Source organism: Quercus lobata, chromosome 2, assembly GCF_001633185.2.
Source record: "Quercus lobata isolate SW786 chromosome 2, ValleyOak3.0 Primary Assembly, whole genome shotgun sequence".
Lineage (NCBI taxonomy): Eukaryota > Viridiplantae > Streptophyta > Magnoliopsida > Fagales > Fagaceae > Quercus > Quercus lobata.
The window spans coordinates 27,210,251-27,231,384 of NC_044905.1; the positions used below are offsets into that span (position 1 = coordinate 27,210,251).

The 21,134-nt window shown below is 33.5% G+C and overlaps 1 protein-coding gene across 1 annotated transcript; it reads right to left on the minus strand.

The window, feature by feature from the left end:
• Positions 1-15,458: 15,458 nt before the first annotated feature.
• LOC115975157 (subtilisin-like protease SBT3.9) lies at positions 15,459-19,193 on the minus strand. The gene is made up of 10 exons (XM_031095844.1): positions 18,683-19,193; positions 18,505-18,596; positions 18,310-18,407; positions 18,077-18,232; positions 17,329-17,996; positions 17,159-17,250; positions 16,839-17,081; positions 16,636-16,750; positions 16,175-16,358; positions 15,459-16,070 (listed from the first exon to the last, which is right to left on the minus strand). The coding sequence occupies exons 1-10, from the start codon at positions 18,803-18,805 to the stop codon at positions 15,502-15,504; spliced, it is 2,340 nt and encodes a 779-aa protein (XP_030951704.1). The 5' UTR covers positions 18,806-19,193; the 3' UTR covers positions 15,459-15,501.
• Positions 19,194-21,134: the final 1,941 nt, after the last annotated feature.

Sequence of the window (21,134 nt, forward strand, 5' to 3'; positions counted from 1 at the left end):
ACATTTCACACACACACAAATTTATATATGCCCCCCCCCCCCCAAAATAAATTCCTAGTTCCGCCACTGGAACTAGACCGCTTCATTCCTAGGCCCACCGAAGCCGGAATTTGGGGTTCCACTACTGCCGCTGCGTTCGTGGTTCCGCCGGATTTGGTTCAGTTTTCTCCCTTTCATGCAAGAGAGAGAAATCAAATTAAAACTTTTTTTTTCCAACTGTTTCTTTCTGTAGATTCTTCGTCAAATTAGCAAGATTAAAAAAGAACCTTTTGCTAGTTCCACCATTCAAAATTGTTTCAAACTGTTGTTTATGCTGACTTTTTAATATATGTACTTTTTCTACCTTTTTAGGATTTTTAAATTTGATGAACACCATTCACTGGGTGTGGTAAAGTCCTTCCTCTCTTGGTCAAAAGTGATGAATATAGAAAGCTAGTTTGGTTCCTTGGATATATTTGAGACTTTGAGTTGTACGAATTAAAATTTGGGAGAAAAAGAGTGGGTTACCAAGAAGTGTGTTTAGAGATGAATTGGAGACCATAATTTCTTCTGGGTTTCTTGATTCCATGGATTAAAAATAAAACAAAAAGAGAGACAAATATAGAGACCTGAATAAGCTAAGGAATTTGGGGTGTGGTTCTGGTAGGTTCACCTAGCTTGCTCCTCTAGTCCTCTCTCTCCTAGGTTTCTCTCTCTAAACTGAACCTACAAACACTTCGTTTTTTATTAAGAAAAAAAAAATGTTGTCCACGCGTGATTAGAACGTTAGTTTTTTTTTTTTTTTTTTTTAGTTTATTAAACAACACTAACGGAAGTAGCAATTTGTCACAACAGTAAAGTTTAGGTACCAAATTGGTCAAAATAAAAGTTTAAGGATATCAAGACAACTACTTTAAAATTCATAGGGGTATTAGGACATTTTTCCCTGATTTGGGATAATATGTTTTTTATTTAATTATATTTCTGTCTTGTAATTTGGAAAGGTCAATGCACGCTTAAAACTGTTATGTTAAGTTTTATTTTTCACAACAATAATGCTCCCCCACAGGGTCACCAAGATGAAGAAATATATGCAGGATACACTTAGTAACCGCTTCAGGAATTTTTTTTAGAGAGTCATTAAAAAATATAAATTTAATAAATTTTTTTTGAATATATCGAGTCACAAAAAAATGCAAATATATGAAATTTTACAACTTCTACGAGTTTTCATATTTTTAAATCATTACATGATAGTTCATTATCAGTTTTTATTATCTATTGTCAATGTGACTAGGTGTGACCATTTTATTTTATTAATTTTGTATAACATTTATTTATTTTTAATTTTTTATATAGTTGTTATTATTTTTATAAAAATATTTTAAACTAAAATGACAAAACGAAACCCACTGACATTATATTATTTATTAATCCACACATCCATATTTATCCATACATAAATATTATACTTATTTTTAGAGTGATACATAAATATTATACTAAGTGTCTACTTAACGAGTCAAACATTTGAACAATTGCTAACTTTACCATTTTTTTTCTTCAATTATGTACTAGCATAAATAATACACTAAATGTCTCATTGTTGTTTAGTTTTAAGTTGTACTAATCTATAATAGGTGTGCAAGATTTCAACCCATGTATGCAGAAATATTTTAAAGCATAAAATAAACTAATAAAAAATTATTTTTTATATATAATTTTTTTTTTTTTTTTGGAAGTTAGGGTGTTCGTTGAACCACCTGAACAATGCCGCGGCATGCAGCATATTCTTTCACGTCACCAAGAGTCGAACACGCTAACCAAATCCTCCTCCTATTACTCCTGCATATAATTTTCAACCTTCATTTTCTTTCTACCTCTTCAACATCTATTCCCCTCTCATAATCATTGCAATGAAGATGCCAAGAATCATAAACATCATATTCTTACAAGGCCTGCTGGACCAGTTAAAGTTCATGGTTATGTTGGCACTCACACGTCTAGGTATGCTCAATCTGCCAGAACAAGCTGAGAGTGAAGACCCTGCCTCTGGTTTAGTTCTTGTAATAATGGATGGTTTATCTCCATCGCTAATCCCGGTCCAAAGTCTAATGGTGTTGATCAAAAAGAGGGTTCCTGTGATAGAGTATAGTAACTTTCTTGAAAGATATGGTGTAATGCATGATGAAGATGTGGATATGGAATGTTCTGTCTGCTTGAATTGCGTGGAGAGAAGCCATGAGATCAGAGAGCTGTGCAACTGTTACCATGTGTTTCACAAGGAATGTTTGGATAGATGGGTGGATGAGGGCCAAGTGACCTGACCATTGTGCAGAACTATGATGTTTCCTGCTAAAGACAGAAAGGATAATTTAGACTTAAAGAAATCAATGGATGTTATAGGAGATGTTAAGGTATGATATCTTGTTTAACGGTTGTATGCAATCATTTTCTAGTGGTCGTAAAAGTTAAATGCTTATCCCACTTATCTGAACCTTTTGAATTAGCTTCCGACTGTTAGAAGATATGTGCAGTTGTTTACCTTCATGGTTCAACTCCTCTTACCTTTATTGTAATTTAAAAAAAAAAAAAAAAATTTGTACGTCTTAAATATTTTTCTAATACTTCCTTTCTTTGGTAGTTCTCTCTAGCTTCAAGTAGGGACGTAACTATGCCTAAATTGAGCCCCACAAATTGTAATGATGGGCACCTCCAAAAAATTTCACAAAACCTTCATGGTGTCAATGAAAGAAAATTTGGTGTCAATGAAAGAAAATTGGTCTAACATGTTGGATAGGTCACTTAATACATGAGTCAAGACTACTCTTAACTCAATTTAAATCATAATAAAAGAGAAAGTAATCAAGTGGCCCACCTACTAGCACAACATGCCAAGAACCTGGAATTTTCAAACTATTGAATAGAAGATAATCTCTAGTTTTAGAGTTCCTATAGTCTCTGGTTTTAGAATTCCAATTAGCTATGAATGTTTATCATCTTCACAGTTCATGTTAATTTTTTTACTGTTGTTTTGCTCAGTTTTCTCTTTACTCTGTTTTTGGATAATGATTTTCCTTTATAAAAAAAATGTCATAAAGCCCTGTTCATTGTTAGTTTTTATGTTATGTCTCTTTGAAATATAACAATGACTGTATTTAGCCATTTACAATTCCAATATTAAGTTAATTTCTCAAGTGGACTCCACCCAAACAATACACACACTTTTACCAAAATCTTATAAATCTCTAATCTCTAGGTGTCTTTCTTTTTATTTTTTTAAGAATAGAAAAAGGATGGTGTTCCTATTGTTTTCAATTGTTAAATGCAAGCGCGTTGCTCGAATTGGTGTGTTTTTCTTTTTCATTCTTAGCCTTCAAATTCATTTATTCAGATCCCATCATCATCATTTTTTCACAAAATTTGATCATTTTCTCATATTTCCATTTTTTTTCCTCATAGTTATATGTTTTTCTCTCATTATCATCATCTCATTTTTATATATTTTTAGTTAATTTTTATTTCCTTTATGAATCTAGGTGCCTTATAAGTTGTACCAACATTGATATGTTTCTACAACAAAATTTAGGTTGCGATCGATAGAGATAAGATACATTCTTAAGTATTAAACCCCCTCCCAAATTTGAAAAAGGGGAAAATTGTTAAGAATTTCAGTATGAAAATGATAATGAATGGAATTTATTTTATGAATGATCATCATCAAGAACAATTCTAATAGGAGATGCTAAGGCTTTTTTTTTTTAAATTCTTTTATATGTTTATAGCAAATTGAACAATTTTTTAATCTAATTGGAGTTTTAAAATATTATAAAATGTTAAATTTGACTATTTTATATAAAATATAATTACTATATTAATTATGAGTTATGACTGGCATATAAATATATAATTCGGCCCCCCAAGTGAAATACCCAGGCTACGCCCCTGTATACCTTGACTTGGGAGACAATGACTCTCCCTAAAATTTTAATTTTTTTTATTATAAATATATAAACAAAATTTAAAAATAAAAAAGAAAAATATCTATACTTAGCCTCCCTAAAAATTAAAATTGGCCACAAAAGCCAATAAACACAATAAACATCTCATTCCTTGTGACTCTGCACTATGTGATCAAGTGGATTCATGTGGTTTGTGTACTAATGTATATTGTTTTTTACTTTTTGTAAATTTCAAAACATATTTATTGAATATTTAGCATTATTTTATGCAAATTACTTGAGTTGTTAAGTTGTTTGACTTTGGTTATTTGTTGTTTAGGACTTAAAGTTAGAAGTGTGGTTCTTTCTGTTTCCTTGGCAATGTTAATTAGTTTTTTTTAGTTCAATAATATTTGACATATAATTAGACGATAAATATGACTTATATTTGATTAGTAGATCATGCAAACTTAACTTTTGTAAAAAATGATGTTGTAAAATTTATTTTGTTTGTAACATTATTCATGCATGAAAAGAAACTTATATTGGGTTGCTAAGAATGATTTTTTTTTTTTTTTTTTTTGGGAAATACAGAATCATCTACCATCTATATAAAACAAAGTCATATGGCTTTTGGTTCACCTGATAATATTAAATCACATAAATTTTTGAGACTTCATAATTTTTCACATCATTATTTTAATATATAATTTTTAATTAAATTAAATTCTATTATATATTTAAACCCTCCATTAGACCTTGAAAAATCATAATAAATACTTAATACAAAAATATAAAATTCCAAGGGCGGAGCTAGGCCCGCTAGGGGGGTCAAGGGGGGCACTTGCCCCCCTGACTCCACCTAAAAAAGCTAATAAGAGCTAGTAAGTCTAGGAGTAGTATTATGTATAGGCTCTTAAATGCTTTGTCCCATGATAAAACAAAAAGCAGCCCCTACTTAATACACTCTGTCACCGAAGAAAACAATTGAGAGATTCAACACTTTTTAAACAAAAGCTAATGTCACTTTTGTTTTATAAAATTTTTATCTTGTACCTGAATTTTAGCTTGTTTATTCATAGCATTTTGAAAGTTTATAGCTCTTATAGCATTTTGAAAGTTCATACCATTTTGTTTATTCATGGAATTTCAATTGTTTGTAGCTCTTATATTTTATACACAACAATAAAGCCACAGTCTCAATATTTTCACAACAAATTCATCACAAAACTAAGTGACAAACTGATATTGGTAGATAAAAAGATATGTCGCTGGTACGTCGAGATGACAAATGGTTTAAACTTTGACTTTCTGCTATGAACCCACATTTAGAATAGAGAAGCAAAGGGCTATATACAATTGAAGCAATGTATATGCAACTTTACATGATTATCAAAATTGTCTTTAAATCTTGCCCCTACTTGAAGTGAAATCCTAGCCTCACCACTGTATAATTCCATATATAAACACAATTATTATAAATGTCTATTAATAATTACTATAATTATCAAATTTCATATTTAGACCCAAAAAAATAAACTAAAAAAATCCGATTATATTGAATTTTGCCATGCATTGCATAGGTTATTGACTAAAGAAAACTTTATAAGTTTTAATATCATACAAGAAATTATATATGTGTGTGTATTTGTTTTTTTTATTCAATTTAAATATTATTCTATATTTTAATCCTCCACTAGAATCTTGGAAGTTAGAACATCATACTTCTTTTATTGGTTTTTTTTTTTTTTTTTTTGGAGAAACAATGGTAAAATATTTAGTTCATATACAAACACAATTATAATAAATATCTAATAATAGCTATTATAATAATCAAATCTCATATTTTGAAGAGAGAGAGAGAGAGAGTTATATTATATAAAATCTTTCTTGTGTAGTGGACGGGTTACCAACTAGTATATTATATGTTAAATAACAAATGTTAGGTCTTAATTAGAAGTTGTGGTTTTGCAAAAAAACAAAAACTAAAAAACTATTTACCACGTGTAGTACAACTTTTTATATATTATAATAGTCCTACAGTTAGAAGACTTCTAAAAGAAAATATTTCTCAATAATAAATAAATAATTATTATATAATGAATACAAACCTTTTTTTTTTCCTTTTTGAGAGAGAGATATAATGAATACAACTTTTTTTTTTTTTTTTTTAAGAAGAATAATGGGTACAACCTAATTGCCTATAGCACATATCTATATGAGCTAGTATCTCATGCGCTAGGCGTATGAGACCTGCCTCTCACAAGCAAGTCTCATACGCCTGGCGCATGATAATTTTTCCTATCTTTATATAATTCTAATCAAGTTTGTCTCCCTTTCATTGGTAAAAAAGTTTTACAAATAATGTTGCAGTATATCGGATTAAGAATTTAAGAGGATATTTGGTATACCCACTCAAACACACATTTTCAGTTTTTAAAACCCAGGGAGTTGGCCGAGTTGGTTGGGCACTCGGTCTCAAGGTGCTTATACTGGGTTCGATTGGATGTGCTTTTTAGTTTGAGTTCGGCTACTTGCACTTTAAAAAAACTCCCTAGGCCAACAATTTACCCCACTATGACCCACCTGTCGCGAACAGTAATTAGTCTCTGATTGAAAGTTTTGAGGATAGACTGTGCAAAAAAAAAAAAAATCATTTTAAACACAAAAAAAAAAAAAAAAAGTTTTACAAATAATGGATACAGTTATAAGCTGTTGGATAATACAAGATAATACACCTTATTTATAACAGTTTGATAATTAATTTTGGCTGCGCTAGTGGTCCTAGGTCTGTAGTCTGTACCACCATTTGTTTTTTTAATGTTTAGAGCATAGAACTTTTATTTCAAGACGAAGTCTTTGTGATATGAAATTCAAATAAGTGTTCGTTTATAAAAATTATTTTTGTCAATTTATTTTACTATTTAGTTTATTTTTGTTATTATTTATGGGTCTCATTGTATTTTTTGGTATTATTCATGTGTCTCACTATACTATTTTAACGAACTTTTACCTTTACCTACAATACTTTCAGTTTCAGCAAAATAAGCGAATCTCAAACGGACCCTAGGGTCTATTTGGGATCCGCTTATTTTAAATAGTTCTATTGTCTGACTCCTTTGTTGTTGTTATTTTTATTATTAGCATAGTTTGATGTCTTTTGCAGCTAAAGTATTGGTACTAATTGATTTATGGTATAGGTTTATTTCTAGATTTGGTTGAATGATCCGCTAAGTGGTATACAAGATGCATGTTTAAAGAAGTGACTAAAAAATATCCATATTATGATTAATTTTTTCATTCATATTACGAATTGTTAATATACATATTATGAATTTCATGTACTCATCTTTTTTATTTCAAGATGAAGTCTTTGTGATAAGAAATTCGAATAAATCCAAAAAAAATGGCTTCATTTTGTCATGTTATTTAACCCGTTTCAGTTTTCAAATACTTTCTAAAGGACTTTAGTGCATAATTAAACTCATTGTTCTATGCTTTGTCACTGTCAAGTACAGATTTTTCCAAGGCCAGGAAATCGTGCATGCCTTATTTTAGGCTTGTGATAAGCGCAGATAATATTATTACCAAGGTTACTGCTCTCAAGGACTTAAAAAGCATAATTAAATCCATTGGTCTGTTCCTCAACAAACAAACAAAACAAAACAAAAAATCCATGGATCTATGAAGTCTAAAATTTCTCAAATCCATTTGTTGGACAATCAACATGGGACTCATATATCCCATTAAAAAAAAATAATAAAAAACATAAAAAAAACATGGGACCCATATTTCTCATAAAAAAAAAACATGGGACTTATATCTTCTTGATTTTTTTTATTCCTAAATTCAAAAGTGGACCTGGTTCCATGAGATCTTCGCTTTTTTTTTTTTTCTTCTTTTTTTTTTTTCATTTGGTATTTTACTCCTCATGAATTATGTTGTTTTGGGGATGTGTGTGCAAAACTATGTGAATTAGAGCATGTGTAATAAACATTACTCTTTAACAAAAGCAACTCTAGTTAATCATTGTTTATTTGTTGGAATGGAAGAAAAAGGACAAAAAAAAAAAAAAAAAAAAAGAAGAAGAAGAAGGCAGAAGTTTTTGTTTAAGAATGTTTTATATGGGGCTTTTTTTTGGTTAAAATTTATTTATTTATATACAACTTTAAAATCTCACTTTTCATAAGAATAAGGGTAATTTGTTCACTTTCAACAAATAAATTAACAAAAAAAACTAATCAAATACTAAAAACTAATCCAAAGTCCAAACCCACAAGTGGGGTATTAGCAAATAAAAGGTCTAGTGCTTTTCTTTTTGGGAAAAAACTCTTGTACACACAAATACTGTGTTTTCATAAACTGAAAAAGTGACTTAAGTTTATAAAAATAAATAAATAAACATATTGTGTGAAATAAGAAACCGCCCTTTTTTTTATTCTCTTTTGAAAGCTAGTGCTTTTCCTTTTTTTTTTTTATTCTATATATGACAATCTTAGAGAAATAATAACTAGTACTTTGGAATGGTCCGTGCACGCTAAAAAATGTTATATTGTATGGTTTATTATTTTCCACAACACCAGGACCCCCAAAGGGTCACCAGGTCACCAACCAAATCCTCCTCCTATTACTCCTGCTGTCCTGCATATAATTTTCAAACTTCCAGTTGCTCCTTCATTTTCTTGCAATGAAGATTCCAAAATTCATAGACATCAAATCCTTACTAGGCCTGTTGGACCATTTAAAGTTCATGGTTATGTCGGCACTCACACGTCTAGGTCTGATCAATCCGCCAGAACAAGCTGATCAGACTGAAGACCTTGCCTCTGATTATGTTCTTGTAATGGATGGTTTATCTCCATCGCTAATCCCAGTCCACAGACTAATGATGCTGATAAAAAAGAGGGTTCCTGTGATAGAGTGTAGTAACTTTCTTGAAAGATATGGAGTAGTGCATGATGAAGATGTGGATATGGAATGTTCTGTCTGCTTGAATTGCGTGGAGAGAAGCCATGAGATCAGAGAGCTGTGTAACTGTTACCATGTGTTTCACAGGGAATGCTTGGATAGATGGGTGGACGAAGGCCAAGTGACCTGCCCTTTGTGCAGAACTATGATGTTTCCAGCCGAGACACAAAGGATAATTTAGCCTTGCAGATCCATGGATGTTATAGGATATATCAAGTAGTATATTGTGTATCGGTTGCATGTGCAACCAATTTATAATGGGGGATGGTTATTTATTTGTTTGGTTATTAGAAGCATGGGACAGGAGCTAGTGGCCTCACAAATCTTATTTTCAGCACTTTGATTCAATATTACTTATGTGAAAAGATACAGTGTAGTTTCTATCACTTTCTTTTTCTTTTTCTATTGTGTTTCCTCTCTCTCTCTCTCGTGCATTTCTATTTAGATTAACACAATCAACTTTCCATTACAAAACATGACCGTTATATGAATCAAACTACAAGTCTACAAGTGATTTCAATTTAGAACCAATAGATAAAAATGACAGCAAGATAATCATACCGATCATCTAAGACAAAATGAGGGAACATAATCAGAAAACAAGATATCAATCATTATACAACATCGGAAACTTGGTGAAAACAAGTTGGAAAGGAGGACACTACGAAGGGGAAAGAAGCAATACGAAGATAAACGCTAAACTTTCTGTGGGAAAATATTTTAGCGAACGTACAAAACTACAAATTCTTTTTTTTCTTTTTTCTTTTTCCTTTTTGGTTAAATGGAATTTGCATTAAAAACTAACCAACCATGGCAGCCAAAGTAGCGGCAAAAAGCCTACAATAATATAGACCATCAGCATCCGAATTAACATAGGAAGTAATATCAGTAGAAGGAGGAAAATTAAAAACAACAAAATCCTCTTGAAGAGAGCATCCTCTTCTAGCCAAAGCGTCAACACATTTATTCGCTTCCCACAAAGCATACTCCACTTTGACTTGGTGAAACCTGCTTAGCAGTGACCTACAACCATTTAGAAGAGGGAAAAACTATCTGTTAGCCAGAGTGTTAGAGTGAAGCAGATCTACAATTGTTTTTGCCTCAAGTTCAATTTCAATATTCTGGATACCCAGCTGGGAAGCTAGGATTAGCCCATCCCTGAGTGCCGAGAACTAAGCTATCATGCTCGTAGCATGCCCAATGGATCCTGAGAAACCCTTGACCCAATTACCCAAACTGTCCCTCGTTAGGCCTCCCCCACTTGCTCTTACAAATTCTTTTTGGTTATGCAATAAGTTTAATCCAAATAATAAATACAATTAGTGGTGGGGGTCCATGACCTCCTTAATTTTTTTGAAGATCCTCCCAATCTCCTGTATTTTTCCCAAAAAAAAACAAGTACTTACCAATTTTAGTTATTCCTCTATAAATTTTGAAATAATTGTACTATATTTATGTAAATAATTACATAAATTTTTTCCTCTTATAAACTCATTAAACTAGTGTACTTGTGTTCGAGGCAATACATATGTTCCTAAAAATAGATACATATATGTAGGATCCGTTTGATTAGGCTTTTTGAGAGCCTAAAAGAGTGTTTTAAAGCCTAAAACTTCGTTTCGCAACATCAACTTCTCATAACTTTTTTTACAAACCATTATTTTAAATTCAAAACACCTTTTTGCAACGATTTATATAAACGCACTCATAAATGACCAATGCAATATATTTTCCTCTTATTATTCTTATGCTATGCATGGCTCATTAAATCAAATCACATTCAAGATATATATTCCTTTTGAGCCGTATCAATGTAGCATTTCAGTCCACTTCGATCCAATTTAGTCCTCATCGGTCCATTTGTTCCTCATTAGTCCATTCGGTCCTATTTGGTTTACTTTAGCTGTAAGGACTCAATTTGTAACGACCCCAAGTTAGTTTATTGGGTTTGAACGTTAAAAGACCCAAACAATAAATTTGTAGAGAGTGGCCTAAAAGGCTAGGCCTTGGTTATCGGACGGTGGTTAGTCATGGTGTTCATGATGATTGCACAGAGGTGAACTAAGTTTGTCCAAGAAGACTTTCTCTCTGGCACGGCCTGAGTGGCTCCGGTTCTTGGACCTTGTCCGAGGAGCTTAATGTTCTTATTATCCCTTTTATGCTAGGTTTCAACGATCTTAGAGACGATCATCATGCTGTCCCCCCCTTTTACTGGCTGCTTCCTCCCCCTTTTATACTAGCTTTTCCCCTCTCTTAAACGTCCACGTGTAAGTTCAACTTTTTAGGGCTGATACTTGTCTTGTCAGCCCATACCTAAAGTGGTTGGGGATGGTTGTAAAAGCTGAAGAGTATGGCCCTGTCAGGCGCATAGTACTTAATTGCAGTATTGACAGCCTTTCCCTTGAACCTCCCCTTCACTGTACTCGCGTTTTCTTCTGGGAACGCTCTGGGGCTGCCTTTGATGGTGTGCCATTCTTTCCTTTTAAGTATTGGGATGCCGAGGACAGGATCATCCTCGGCTACATTTCTAGACCATTTGGACTTTCGTTGCACGTCCTCGGCAATGTCTCTCCTCGGCTCGGACCTTGGGCCCTAATGTAAAGTGGGCCAGGATCACAAATTCTCTGGCCCCACATCAGCCTAATTCTATCCAATTGGGTTGGGTCTTAAATTAATTCTTTTTGTAGGTTACTTTTTTCAATTTTGGTCTAAAAAATTCCTTTTTTTTTCCCTTAATTTTTGGGTTAAAAAATATGATTTTTGGGGGGGGGGGTAAACTCTTTAGTTTTGGACTAAAAAACACAAACAAAATAGTTATTAAAATTTAGAGATATGGGCCCTAAAAAAATGATAAATATTCAAAAGATTGCCTTAAATTTCAAGTTTCAATAATATAAGCATTATATTTATATTTGAAAAGAAAAAGAAAGGTACAATTCTAAACTTATATAATAATTTAAACTTAATGTAACATGTTACATGTGTTACATAATTCCATAGAATATGGGTGTACATTTTTTTTTTTTTTAATATTCTTGGATATGTTGAAATTAGTCAACTGATATGACATATTAAAAAAATCATTTTATTAACGTCTTATCCATTTATATAAAATAATATTAAATATTTTTATTAAATTACATTTTCATATACATCTATTGTTGTTGAATACAAAATGCATATTAAAATTTACATAAATTTTATAAAAATAAAAATATTTTTAAATAACACATGCACTATTTAACCTATAAATTTTACATTTTATTCTTATAAAATAATTATATATATATATAAATATATATATATATATATATATATTTATATATGTGTATGTATTACATTTTTCCACGCGTGGGGTAAGTTTGCGACTAGTTATTCAAAAACTTGAAGCTACTCAAAGTATTGCTAAGTGAAAAATCTCGATCAAGCGAAGATAAAATTTGCTCTTTGTTTGTTTGTTTAGACTCCTTAAAAAAATAGATTATTTAACCTAATGAATTAGCCAAGTAGTTACTTAGGTTAATTATGAGATCTAAATTAAATAGAAGTAAATCATATCATGTAGTGTAGAAAACTAAATAAGACAATGATATGATTACCAAGGAAAACTAATAAAACCAATAGTTTCAAGGTAAAAACCTGGAGAGAATTTGACCTAACTATCTTCAAGGTAAACAAATCCACTATAAAGAATTGAAGTTTACAAAAGATTTAACTCCTAAACCTAATGCTACTTTCAGTAGAACTTACTGACACGACCACATGCAGCTCCAACTCTACGGACTCTTCTCTCTTGGATTGCAAAACACAAGCTCTCACGCTTATGACTTTGATATCCCACTCAGAGGTTTTAGATTACCAGTCATTGTTAATCTTGTAGCAGCAACTTAATTCCACCAGTTCTTAATTGTAGATCTCTTGATCCGGCAGATGCTTGCTGAGTTAGAAGGTACAGAACCTCTCAAATCTCACAGGAGTAACTTACAAGACTTCCAAGAACCTTTAAAATGTAGTTAAGGTTAACCTTTTATACCAAGAAGTGTTCCACTTAAAACCCTAAACGTTTTTGGTAGTGTTTTGACTAAAATAGAATTCTACAGAAAAATCTTGACTGCAATTTTCGATCAATCGAATCTTAATTTCAATTGGTCAAACCTCACTGAAATTAACTTCTCTTTTCTGCAGCTTGTAAGTTCTTGAATCCTAATTTGTACTATCATGAGCAATGTCTAATACATAATCTAGACATGTTTTGACCTCGGTTTGCCAACATACATAAAAATAGAAATCTAAATATTTAATCCTAAACATTTAGAACCTAACACTCTTCACTTAAGCAAGTAGAGAAGCCCACTCAACTCAAGCAAACTAATAAAAGATTCCAAGGGTTCGCGTGAAACATAATTATTCTTTGGGCAAATTACAACTTACTCACCTATAATTTAGCTGAAATTTAAGTTGCTTACCTATGGTTTAAAATTTGACACTTTACCCACCTGAGGTTAGCTCAGTTAAAGTTCCTTAACCCACTTTTGTTAAAAACAGGGTTAAATATGTAATTTTGCTCTACTTTTATGTCTCTCTCCTCCAAAAACATAAAAATACAAGATTAAATAAGATTAAAAATAATTCGACAGAACACTTACATCATGGGATTTCAAACCATAAGTAAGCGACTTAAATTTTGATCAAACCCTAGATGAGTAAAGTATCAAATTTCAAACCACAGGTAGGCAAAGCTTTGGTCAAACCACAAATTGATAATTTGTAATTTTCCCTTCTTCTTTTTGTTTTTAACCTGATCAAGTCATCTTTGAAAACCCTATTTTGTGCAACTATATAAAGTGTTTTATCATTTATGTACAATTTTTCAAAGATTTTCAGCCTGGCTGTTACACCTTGTGCTTTTGAGAGAACTTTTGTGCCTCTTCTCTGTTGATCTTATAGAAAAACCATGTTTGCCTAGCAACTCATCTTGCGATCCCAAAGAAAGTTTGATTGTTTGAAACCATAGAGTCATTTTTTATAATGAGGTTAACTGCAGAAAATCTTCAGGGATTCCTTGGAATGCCAGAGGTTTTGATTCGTACTGAGGAGGTGTTCAAGGAAGATTTCAAAGGTTCTGGGGCTAGATCATTGTAATTGTTTTTCCTTAGTGAATTTTCTACGGGGATTGTTTATGTCTCCGAAGTGGTTTTTCCATTGAAAGTCCATTGGTTTTCCATTTCATTACCAAATATTGAGTCTTGTGATAATTGCTATTATCTATCTTGCTTGAAGATTTGGTATATACATAACTGTGGTGAACTATATTACCGTGTAGATTAACAAGTGCATTGAGAATTGAACAATTAATCAGAATATTCTGCTTAATAATACACATAGGGGTCCATGCTACTTCCAATGTGATTCTTGTTGGAAATGTAGTAGTGAATAAACAAGTTTTGATCGAACTAAAATAAACCCGAATAATAAGCAAGAACAAAAAATAAAGAGAAGTTTAGAACGATCTTACAGTGCTATATAATCACACAAATAGCATTATCCTTAAATGTTGATTCAGGCCACTTAGACTCTTAGAGTAGAACTTGATGCGAATGGTTCTCTTGGCCAAACTATCCCATACCCTAGGATCAAACTATAGAATCGACCTTCATGATGAATGCACTTCTACTCACAAAGGTTCAAGAACAACTTTCTAATATGCCTTTCCTTAATCAAGATTGAGCAAACAACCCCAATTGCGCAAGTTCGAGATGATTCGCCCAAGAAGAAAAATATGAGAGAGAGAAAAGGAGAGCTCAACTATTTCTATTTGCAATAGAGAGAATAATAAATCTAGTGATTGAATGAGCTCTAATAGATCATTAAGTAAGCCACTAATAACAATAAAAAAAATGAGTTAGCTTAACAAGTGAGCTAATCTCTAATGGATCAATCCAACAGTCGCTGAGAGCTATTAAATGCTCAACGGCATGAGAAAAAATAATAGCTCGAAACAAAATTGACCTGAATCTCACACATCACGAGACGGAGCAAGGCAGTGTGTGCATAATATGGATAAAACCCAAGTTCACATTAGGCCCACTATTTTAAGATATCAATAAAGGTGAACAATGACTTTTAAACACATGAATGGACTCACTCCAAACCAATGTATGACTCTCAACAAAAGATAAAGTGTTTGGAAATACACACCCACACCAACAATTCTAATTCCCATGTAAAATACCAAGTAAAGCATGTTTCATGGCTTGTGCTAGTGTAAGAGGGGCTGAAAAAATAAAGGAGGAAGCAGTTTTGCGTGCACAACTGAGAGATAGATGCCTTAAGCAAAAGAAAAAAAAAAGTGAGAGATAGAATTAGCAATTTCTTTTATTTAATTAGCTTATTTGCTTATAATATATATAGCTTTTTAAAGCCTCATTTTATCTTGGTACAATTGTACTTTTCATCCACTTCCAGCATATCAGATAAAAGCTAATCCAAATCCACGAGCGTTGTTATTTTATTACGTCCATGTTCCTTATCCCAAGACTCAAGCGAACTCATACAATTTTCCAGAATTGCAAATAATTATTTGACTAAAATTATTTTCACACTTTGAGCCATCTTACAAATCTTCAAATGATTCAAAATTGATGGCACGAACGGCTATTGGAATCCTAACACGATGCTTACCATCTTTCCATGTTAGACTTCCAAATTTGTAGTCTCCATTCAGTTTTGAGGTTGAGAAGAAGGTAACTTTGAAGGAAAGAATTTGAGTGGTCACATTGAAACTCAAAGTTTGAGGCGTAACTGCCATTGTTATGCCATGGGGGGCCTGCACTACAACTTTATACACTGTACTAACAGGCCCCACATTTGTCACTGTTCTAGTTACTGTTAATTTCTTTTGGAGTTTTGGAATTGTGATAGAAGGGAGGTTGAGATTCGGTCCAAAATGGCCTTTCTTAGTACAATCAATTGTGGTCTTGGTTAATGTGGTAATGGAGGCACTGCTGTAACCCATGGAGCAGAGGAACTCAACATAATCACCAATGCTAATATTGTAAATCAAACCCGGGTCCACTGCTTTGTTGGGATTAACATTCCCACCACCAACATCAAAGGGGTCAGCTGCCTTGTGGTTGGGGTCGTCTTGAGCTATGCCTGATCCATCTGTTCCAACTTGGGAAGCTGCAATTTGCATAAATGTTGATGGGGTTCATTACAGATTTATGGTCTTAAAAAGGTCATAAATCATAATAATTAATAACAAACAAATGTTGGTTTCAACTTGCCAGTTGTGACCAGAGCTGATCTTATGGCTGCAGGAGACCAGTTAGGATGTGCAGATTTAATGAGAGCTACTATTCCTGACACATGGGGACAAGCCATTGAAGTTCCTGATTTCAGTGCAAATCCACTGCCATAAGATGGTGGAACTGCAGCTAATATGTCAACACCTGGTGCCGCGATATCAGGCTACCCCCATCTCAATCAGCATATCATACAGACACAAATTAAGGTTACCCTTGTCAAGTGGAAATCATGAGTTGTGCTATGAAATAGGGATTCAATGTCAAAGAATATTGGTTAAGTGATTAAATTCACAATTTTCTAATAATTTAAACTTTTAGGATTAGCGGCGATTTATATTGGTATCAGAGCATGTAGTCCTAAATTCGAGTCTGGCTCCACTCTACCTCCTATTTAAAAAAGTTAAGTGACCTATGTATTCAATCCAGCTTCCTGGCTTTACCTTTAGCACTGCTGGGGACATGGAACTTGGTCCTCTGGATGAGAAAGATGCAACTCGTGGAGATGACCATTTCCCAATGACAGTCCTTGGAAAACTCAACTTTGCAGTCGGAGACCTTCATAAAGAGGTGGACTAGATCAAGTTAATTTTTTTTTTTTCAATTGCATGAACATGCAGTTTGTTATCAACTCCATTCTCCTTACCTTGCCTTTCTGATGTAGGAAAGTATTTGTGTGCCTACTTCATAATCAACTTTGATACATGGGATTGAATAGCATGACTGAATCCCGTCATCATGAAGCTGTGCAAATATGATTCCAACTCCTCCTGCTTCCAGCACAGAATCTGATGCTGAGGCTATAGCTGGTTGTGGTGATTGTGAGAAACATAGTACAATTTTCCCTGCTGCCATTGTTGCATTAAGACTTCCAGGTTGACAGTCCTTGCTTGAAGAACGCACATGATATCAGAGGACAGAATAGAAAATGTGAACCAAAAAAGTGGAAACCAGAAGAGTTCTCACGCTGAATCATCATTGGGATCAACAGCTATGCGTTCTGAGTATGTAAGGCCTGTGAATCCATGATTATGTTTTCCAGTATACATAGATTGGCCCTGAAATAAACAAAATTGTTTTCCATTACCAGAAAATAAATCCTTAGCTGATTGCATTCTATTAACTATTTACTTTACCCATAGAGTGTGGTTGTTTCCAAGTGTAATGGCTGTCAGGAAGGCCCTGTCTATTGTGGTTGCAGCAATGGTGATAACCCAGGGTGCAGTGTTGGCTATTGTTTGTGAGATAGGGCCATCATTTCCTGCTGAACAAACTACGGTGATCCCCTTCATGACTGCATGGAAAGAACCAATGGCAACAGAATCACGATGATCAACGTAGGAATACAAAGGAATCCCATCGCCAAGAGATAAGGATAGGATATCAACTCCATCATGTATGGCTTTGTCGATTGCTTTTAGGAAGTCAGCATCAGTGCATCCTCCGAAACCGATCTGCCAACAAGCCTTGTAAATAGCTAAGTGAGCAAGAGGTGCTCCTCCTCTGGCTAAACCTGTAGCTAGTCCTCCATAGTTTGCTTTATTAACATAATAGCCAGCTGCTGTTGAAGCTGTATGAGTTCCATGACCTTCTGCATCTCGCGGTGAAAGATACTCCATGTCAGATTCATTGATGGGCATTTTGAGTTTATCCCTCAGTCCTTTTATAAACCAGCGAGCTCCAATAAGTTTCTTGTTGCAATTTGTGGAGTTAAACAGCTGCCCTTGTTGGCAAATTCCCTTCCAGCGTGATGGAATTGGAGCCATACCTTCGTCATTGAAACTCTCAGACTCTGGCCAAACTCCTGCACAAATAAATTTTTTTCTGCACTCTTTAAGTACAGTTTTTATGTTACTGCTGTTTATTTATTAAAAGACATATTACCTGAATCTATCACACCAATGATAATTCCTTTACCCATATTGCTTTTTGTTAGTAGATTTTTTGAAGAATGATGATTGATCCCAATAAAGTCCCAGCTTCTGGTTGTATGGAGCTTGCGAATGCGATTTGGGATCACTTGGACAACTCCAGGAAAATCTGCAATTTTATCAGTGACATATACCGGTGGTGTTGCAATGAGCTAGCTCAGTATGTATATTTTTTTATTATATTACCTGCAATTGCTTCTGCCTGAGATTCTGTCAATCTTGCCGCAAACCCAGAAAAACCATGTCTATAGCTGTAAAGTATGGAACTCTTAGCAGCTTCCTTGCTTCAATACAAACAGAAGAAAGCTTATTAATTTTGCAGCTCCTGCTACTAACAGTAGAAATTTAAAGTTATTTCAACAGAAAATGCTGAAGTTAAACCTTCCTAGCAAATTTGATAGCATTTCATGGTGAGACCGTTTGGTGGTAGCTGGATCCTCATACTTCTTTTGACCCAGGTACACAATATGTACCTAGACACTTAACTAAATAAGTACCTGTGCCAAAAGAAACGGAAAAAATACAGAGCTAGAAATTGAAGTTGCATATTTACACTTACACTACTGTTGGCCTCAACCAATATCACAAAGACTTGAAGATGGTTTTGCAGTAAAAAGAGAGAGAGAATCAAAAGAATGTGGCTTTTTCTTGCCCATTTCCAGTTTCTTGGATTGATATCCATTTGCAAATCATACAAGAGATGTTATGACTTGGAGATTTCCTTTTTGTATTTTATTTTCAGATATAAGTTCCCTATGTGTGTTTGGTTTCTCTTTTTCAAATTTGCAAGGTTTAAATAAGGTATCCCAATATCTATGATGATATACTAGAACTTTAACAGACATGAGAAAAGAGGAACATTTTTTTCTGGTGTACTTTTTGCTCTTTATTCTCAACCATTGATAAAGCAAGCAAATTGTACTGTTATTGGATAGTGCTGGAGTTGAAAGATGCTAAGGCAGGCCTTCCCATTAGAGTTTTACATATTGGGAATATTGCATACCATGTGAAACATGATTTTGTGTTGAAAGATTGACTGAAAATTGGAATTGTTCTTTTTATCTACTTTTCTGAGCTTTTTATTTTGTTGACATGGTTGTCACCAAAAGCTTTTGATGTGTATTTGTTAAGCATCAGTGTCAATTACTGCCAAGCATTAGGACTCAATAGAAGCATGTTGATATGCTTTTTGTTTATCAGTTGCATGATTTTATGAAAGGTCTCACCTATATTAATACGAAAATGTGTTGTCCTTCACAAAACTGCTTAAAGTTCTATTACTTGATCATAGATATAAAGTCCTGTTTTCTGCCTAGTCGTGTTGATGGTCTGCAGTTGAATGATCTAGATGAATGATGGTGATGTTGCACCATTTGGTGTAGACCCCTTAACCCACTTTCATTGTAACACCTTTTTTTCTGAAAGCCGAGCCACAAGATTCCCAACCCACAATGTCCAAGTGGTGCTTTTGCTTTTCTTGTTTCTCCATTGTCATGAGTGGGACTTCTTTTTCAGGGAAAAGCAGGATTGTTTTGGGGGAAGGTGTCATGGTACTGTAACTATAGGATTCAGAAAGGTAGGAACAATAACAGGCGTGTCCTTGGGACCATATTTGGGATGATCTCAGGAAAAGCTGTGGTCCCAATAGACATCTTGCTCTTTAATCAAGCATGGTTCATGGTCAGAAGATCCATTAATATCTTGGATATTTCCCCTACACAGTCTGGTAGAAATTCACACTGAAGGTTCCTCCATATGCTACTTGTGATTTATTGTATCAGATGCAGGGCAGATAATTGACAATAAAACGAGCATTTGGATACATAAACTTTACTAAGAGCATCAATGTTTGTCCTTAGCAACTGAGTTTGGAATATATGTTGATGTTTAAAATTCCCTGTCCATGAGGCTGCACGAAAGTAATCAATGCAGCAAATGCAAATGTCAAAAATATGTTCCCAAAGGGAAACTTCTGTTATGGACTGCATAGAGCCTGTAGAAAATTACACGCACCTGTTGATATAATTAACAATTGTCAAGTTATAAGGCAAGTTACAACCAAAGCTTGATATAATTAAAATATTGATACAGAACAGCAAAACCTGCCTTCACTCTGGATGACATGCCCCTCATTTTCTATTTGATAGTCCAAAAATTTCTTTTTCTTTTTGGAATGAGGATTTTAATTTTTAATTGTCATCAGCATAAGATTGTATGATCTGTGTTCTCGCTGATATGGGACTTGTCACAGTATGCAGCCCATCAGTCCAAGTTAGGCTTCCAAAATAGTATCCTGTGTTCAACTTGTGGGTGGTGGATACTGCAACTGTGAAGGAGACCATTTTGGTAGTAGAGTTGAAAAGCAATATATCAGGTCTTACATTTACACTTATGCTTGGAGGAGGCTCTTTCCAGGCTCTGTATATAATTGAAAAGCAAATGCCTTTTTATTTTTGTAGTCTACATTTTTATTGTATATTGTAAAGAGAGACATGACATATATATAACATCATTTGATTATACTATAGCAATTTCAAAGTTAATTTACAATGGAAATATCCATATCATACATTTGGCTCTATGGGCTTATAGTTCATTTCATGTTTCGTATTGTCATAGAATTATTGAAGTTGATGAAGGCTTATAGAAGCGTGATCAGTTTCATCTGATTTAGTCTCATTACTCAAAAAATTATATTCATGATGAATTTCTAGTGGAGAGAGGACAATGTAAGCATATATTTATCAATTTGTTATGAATGCAAAAGGTTCTGTAATTTCAGGAAAGTATTTGGGGAATTACAAATAGCTAAAACCTAAAAGGGAGGGGGTTGTGTGTGTGTATGAAAATTGTAAAATAAGTTGAAAAGATAAGAATGCACAATGAACAAATCAAACTATTGAATCAGTCAGTTCATTTCTAGGACTCCAAGAAGCCTGCTTTTTCTTTTTCTTTGAAGGATGAGATGGGAACTGATATAGGGCAACCAATCTTCAGTTTTCTCTGTTAAA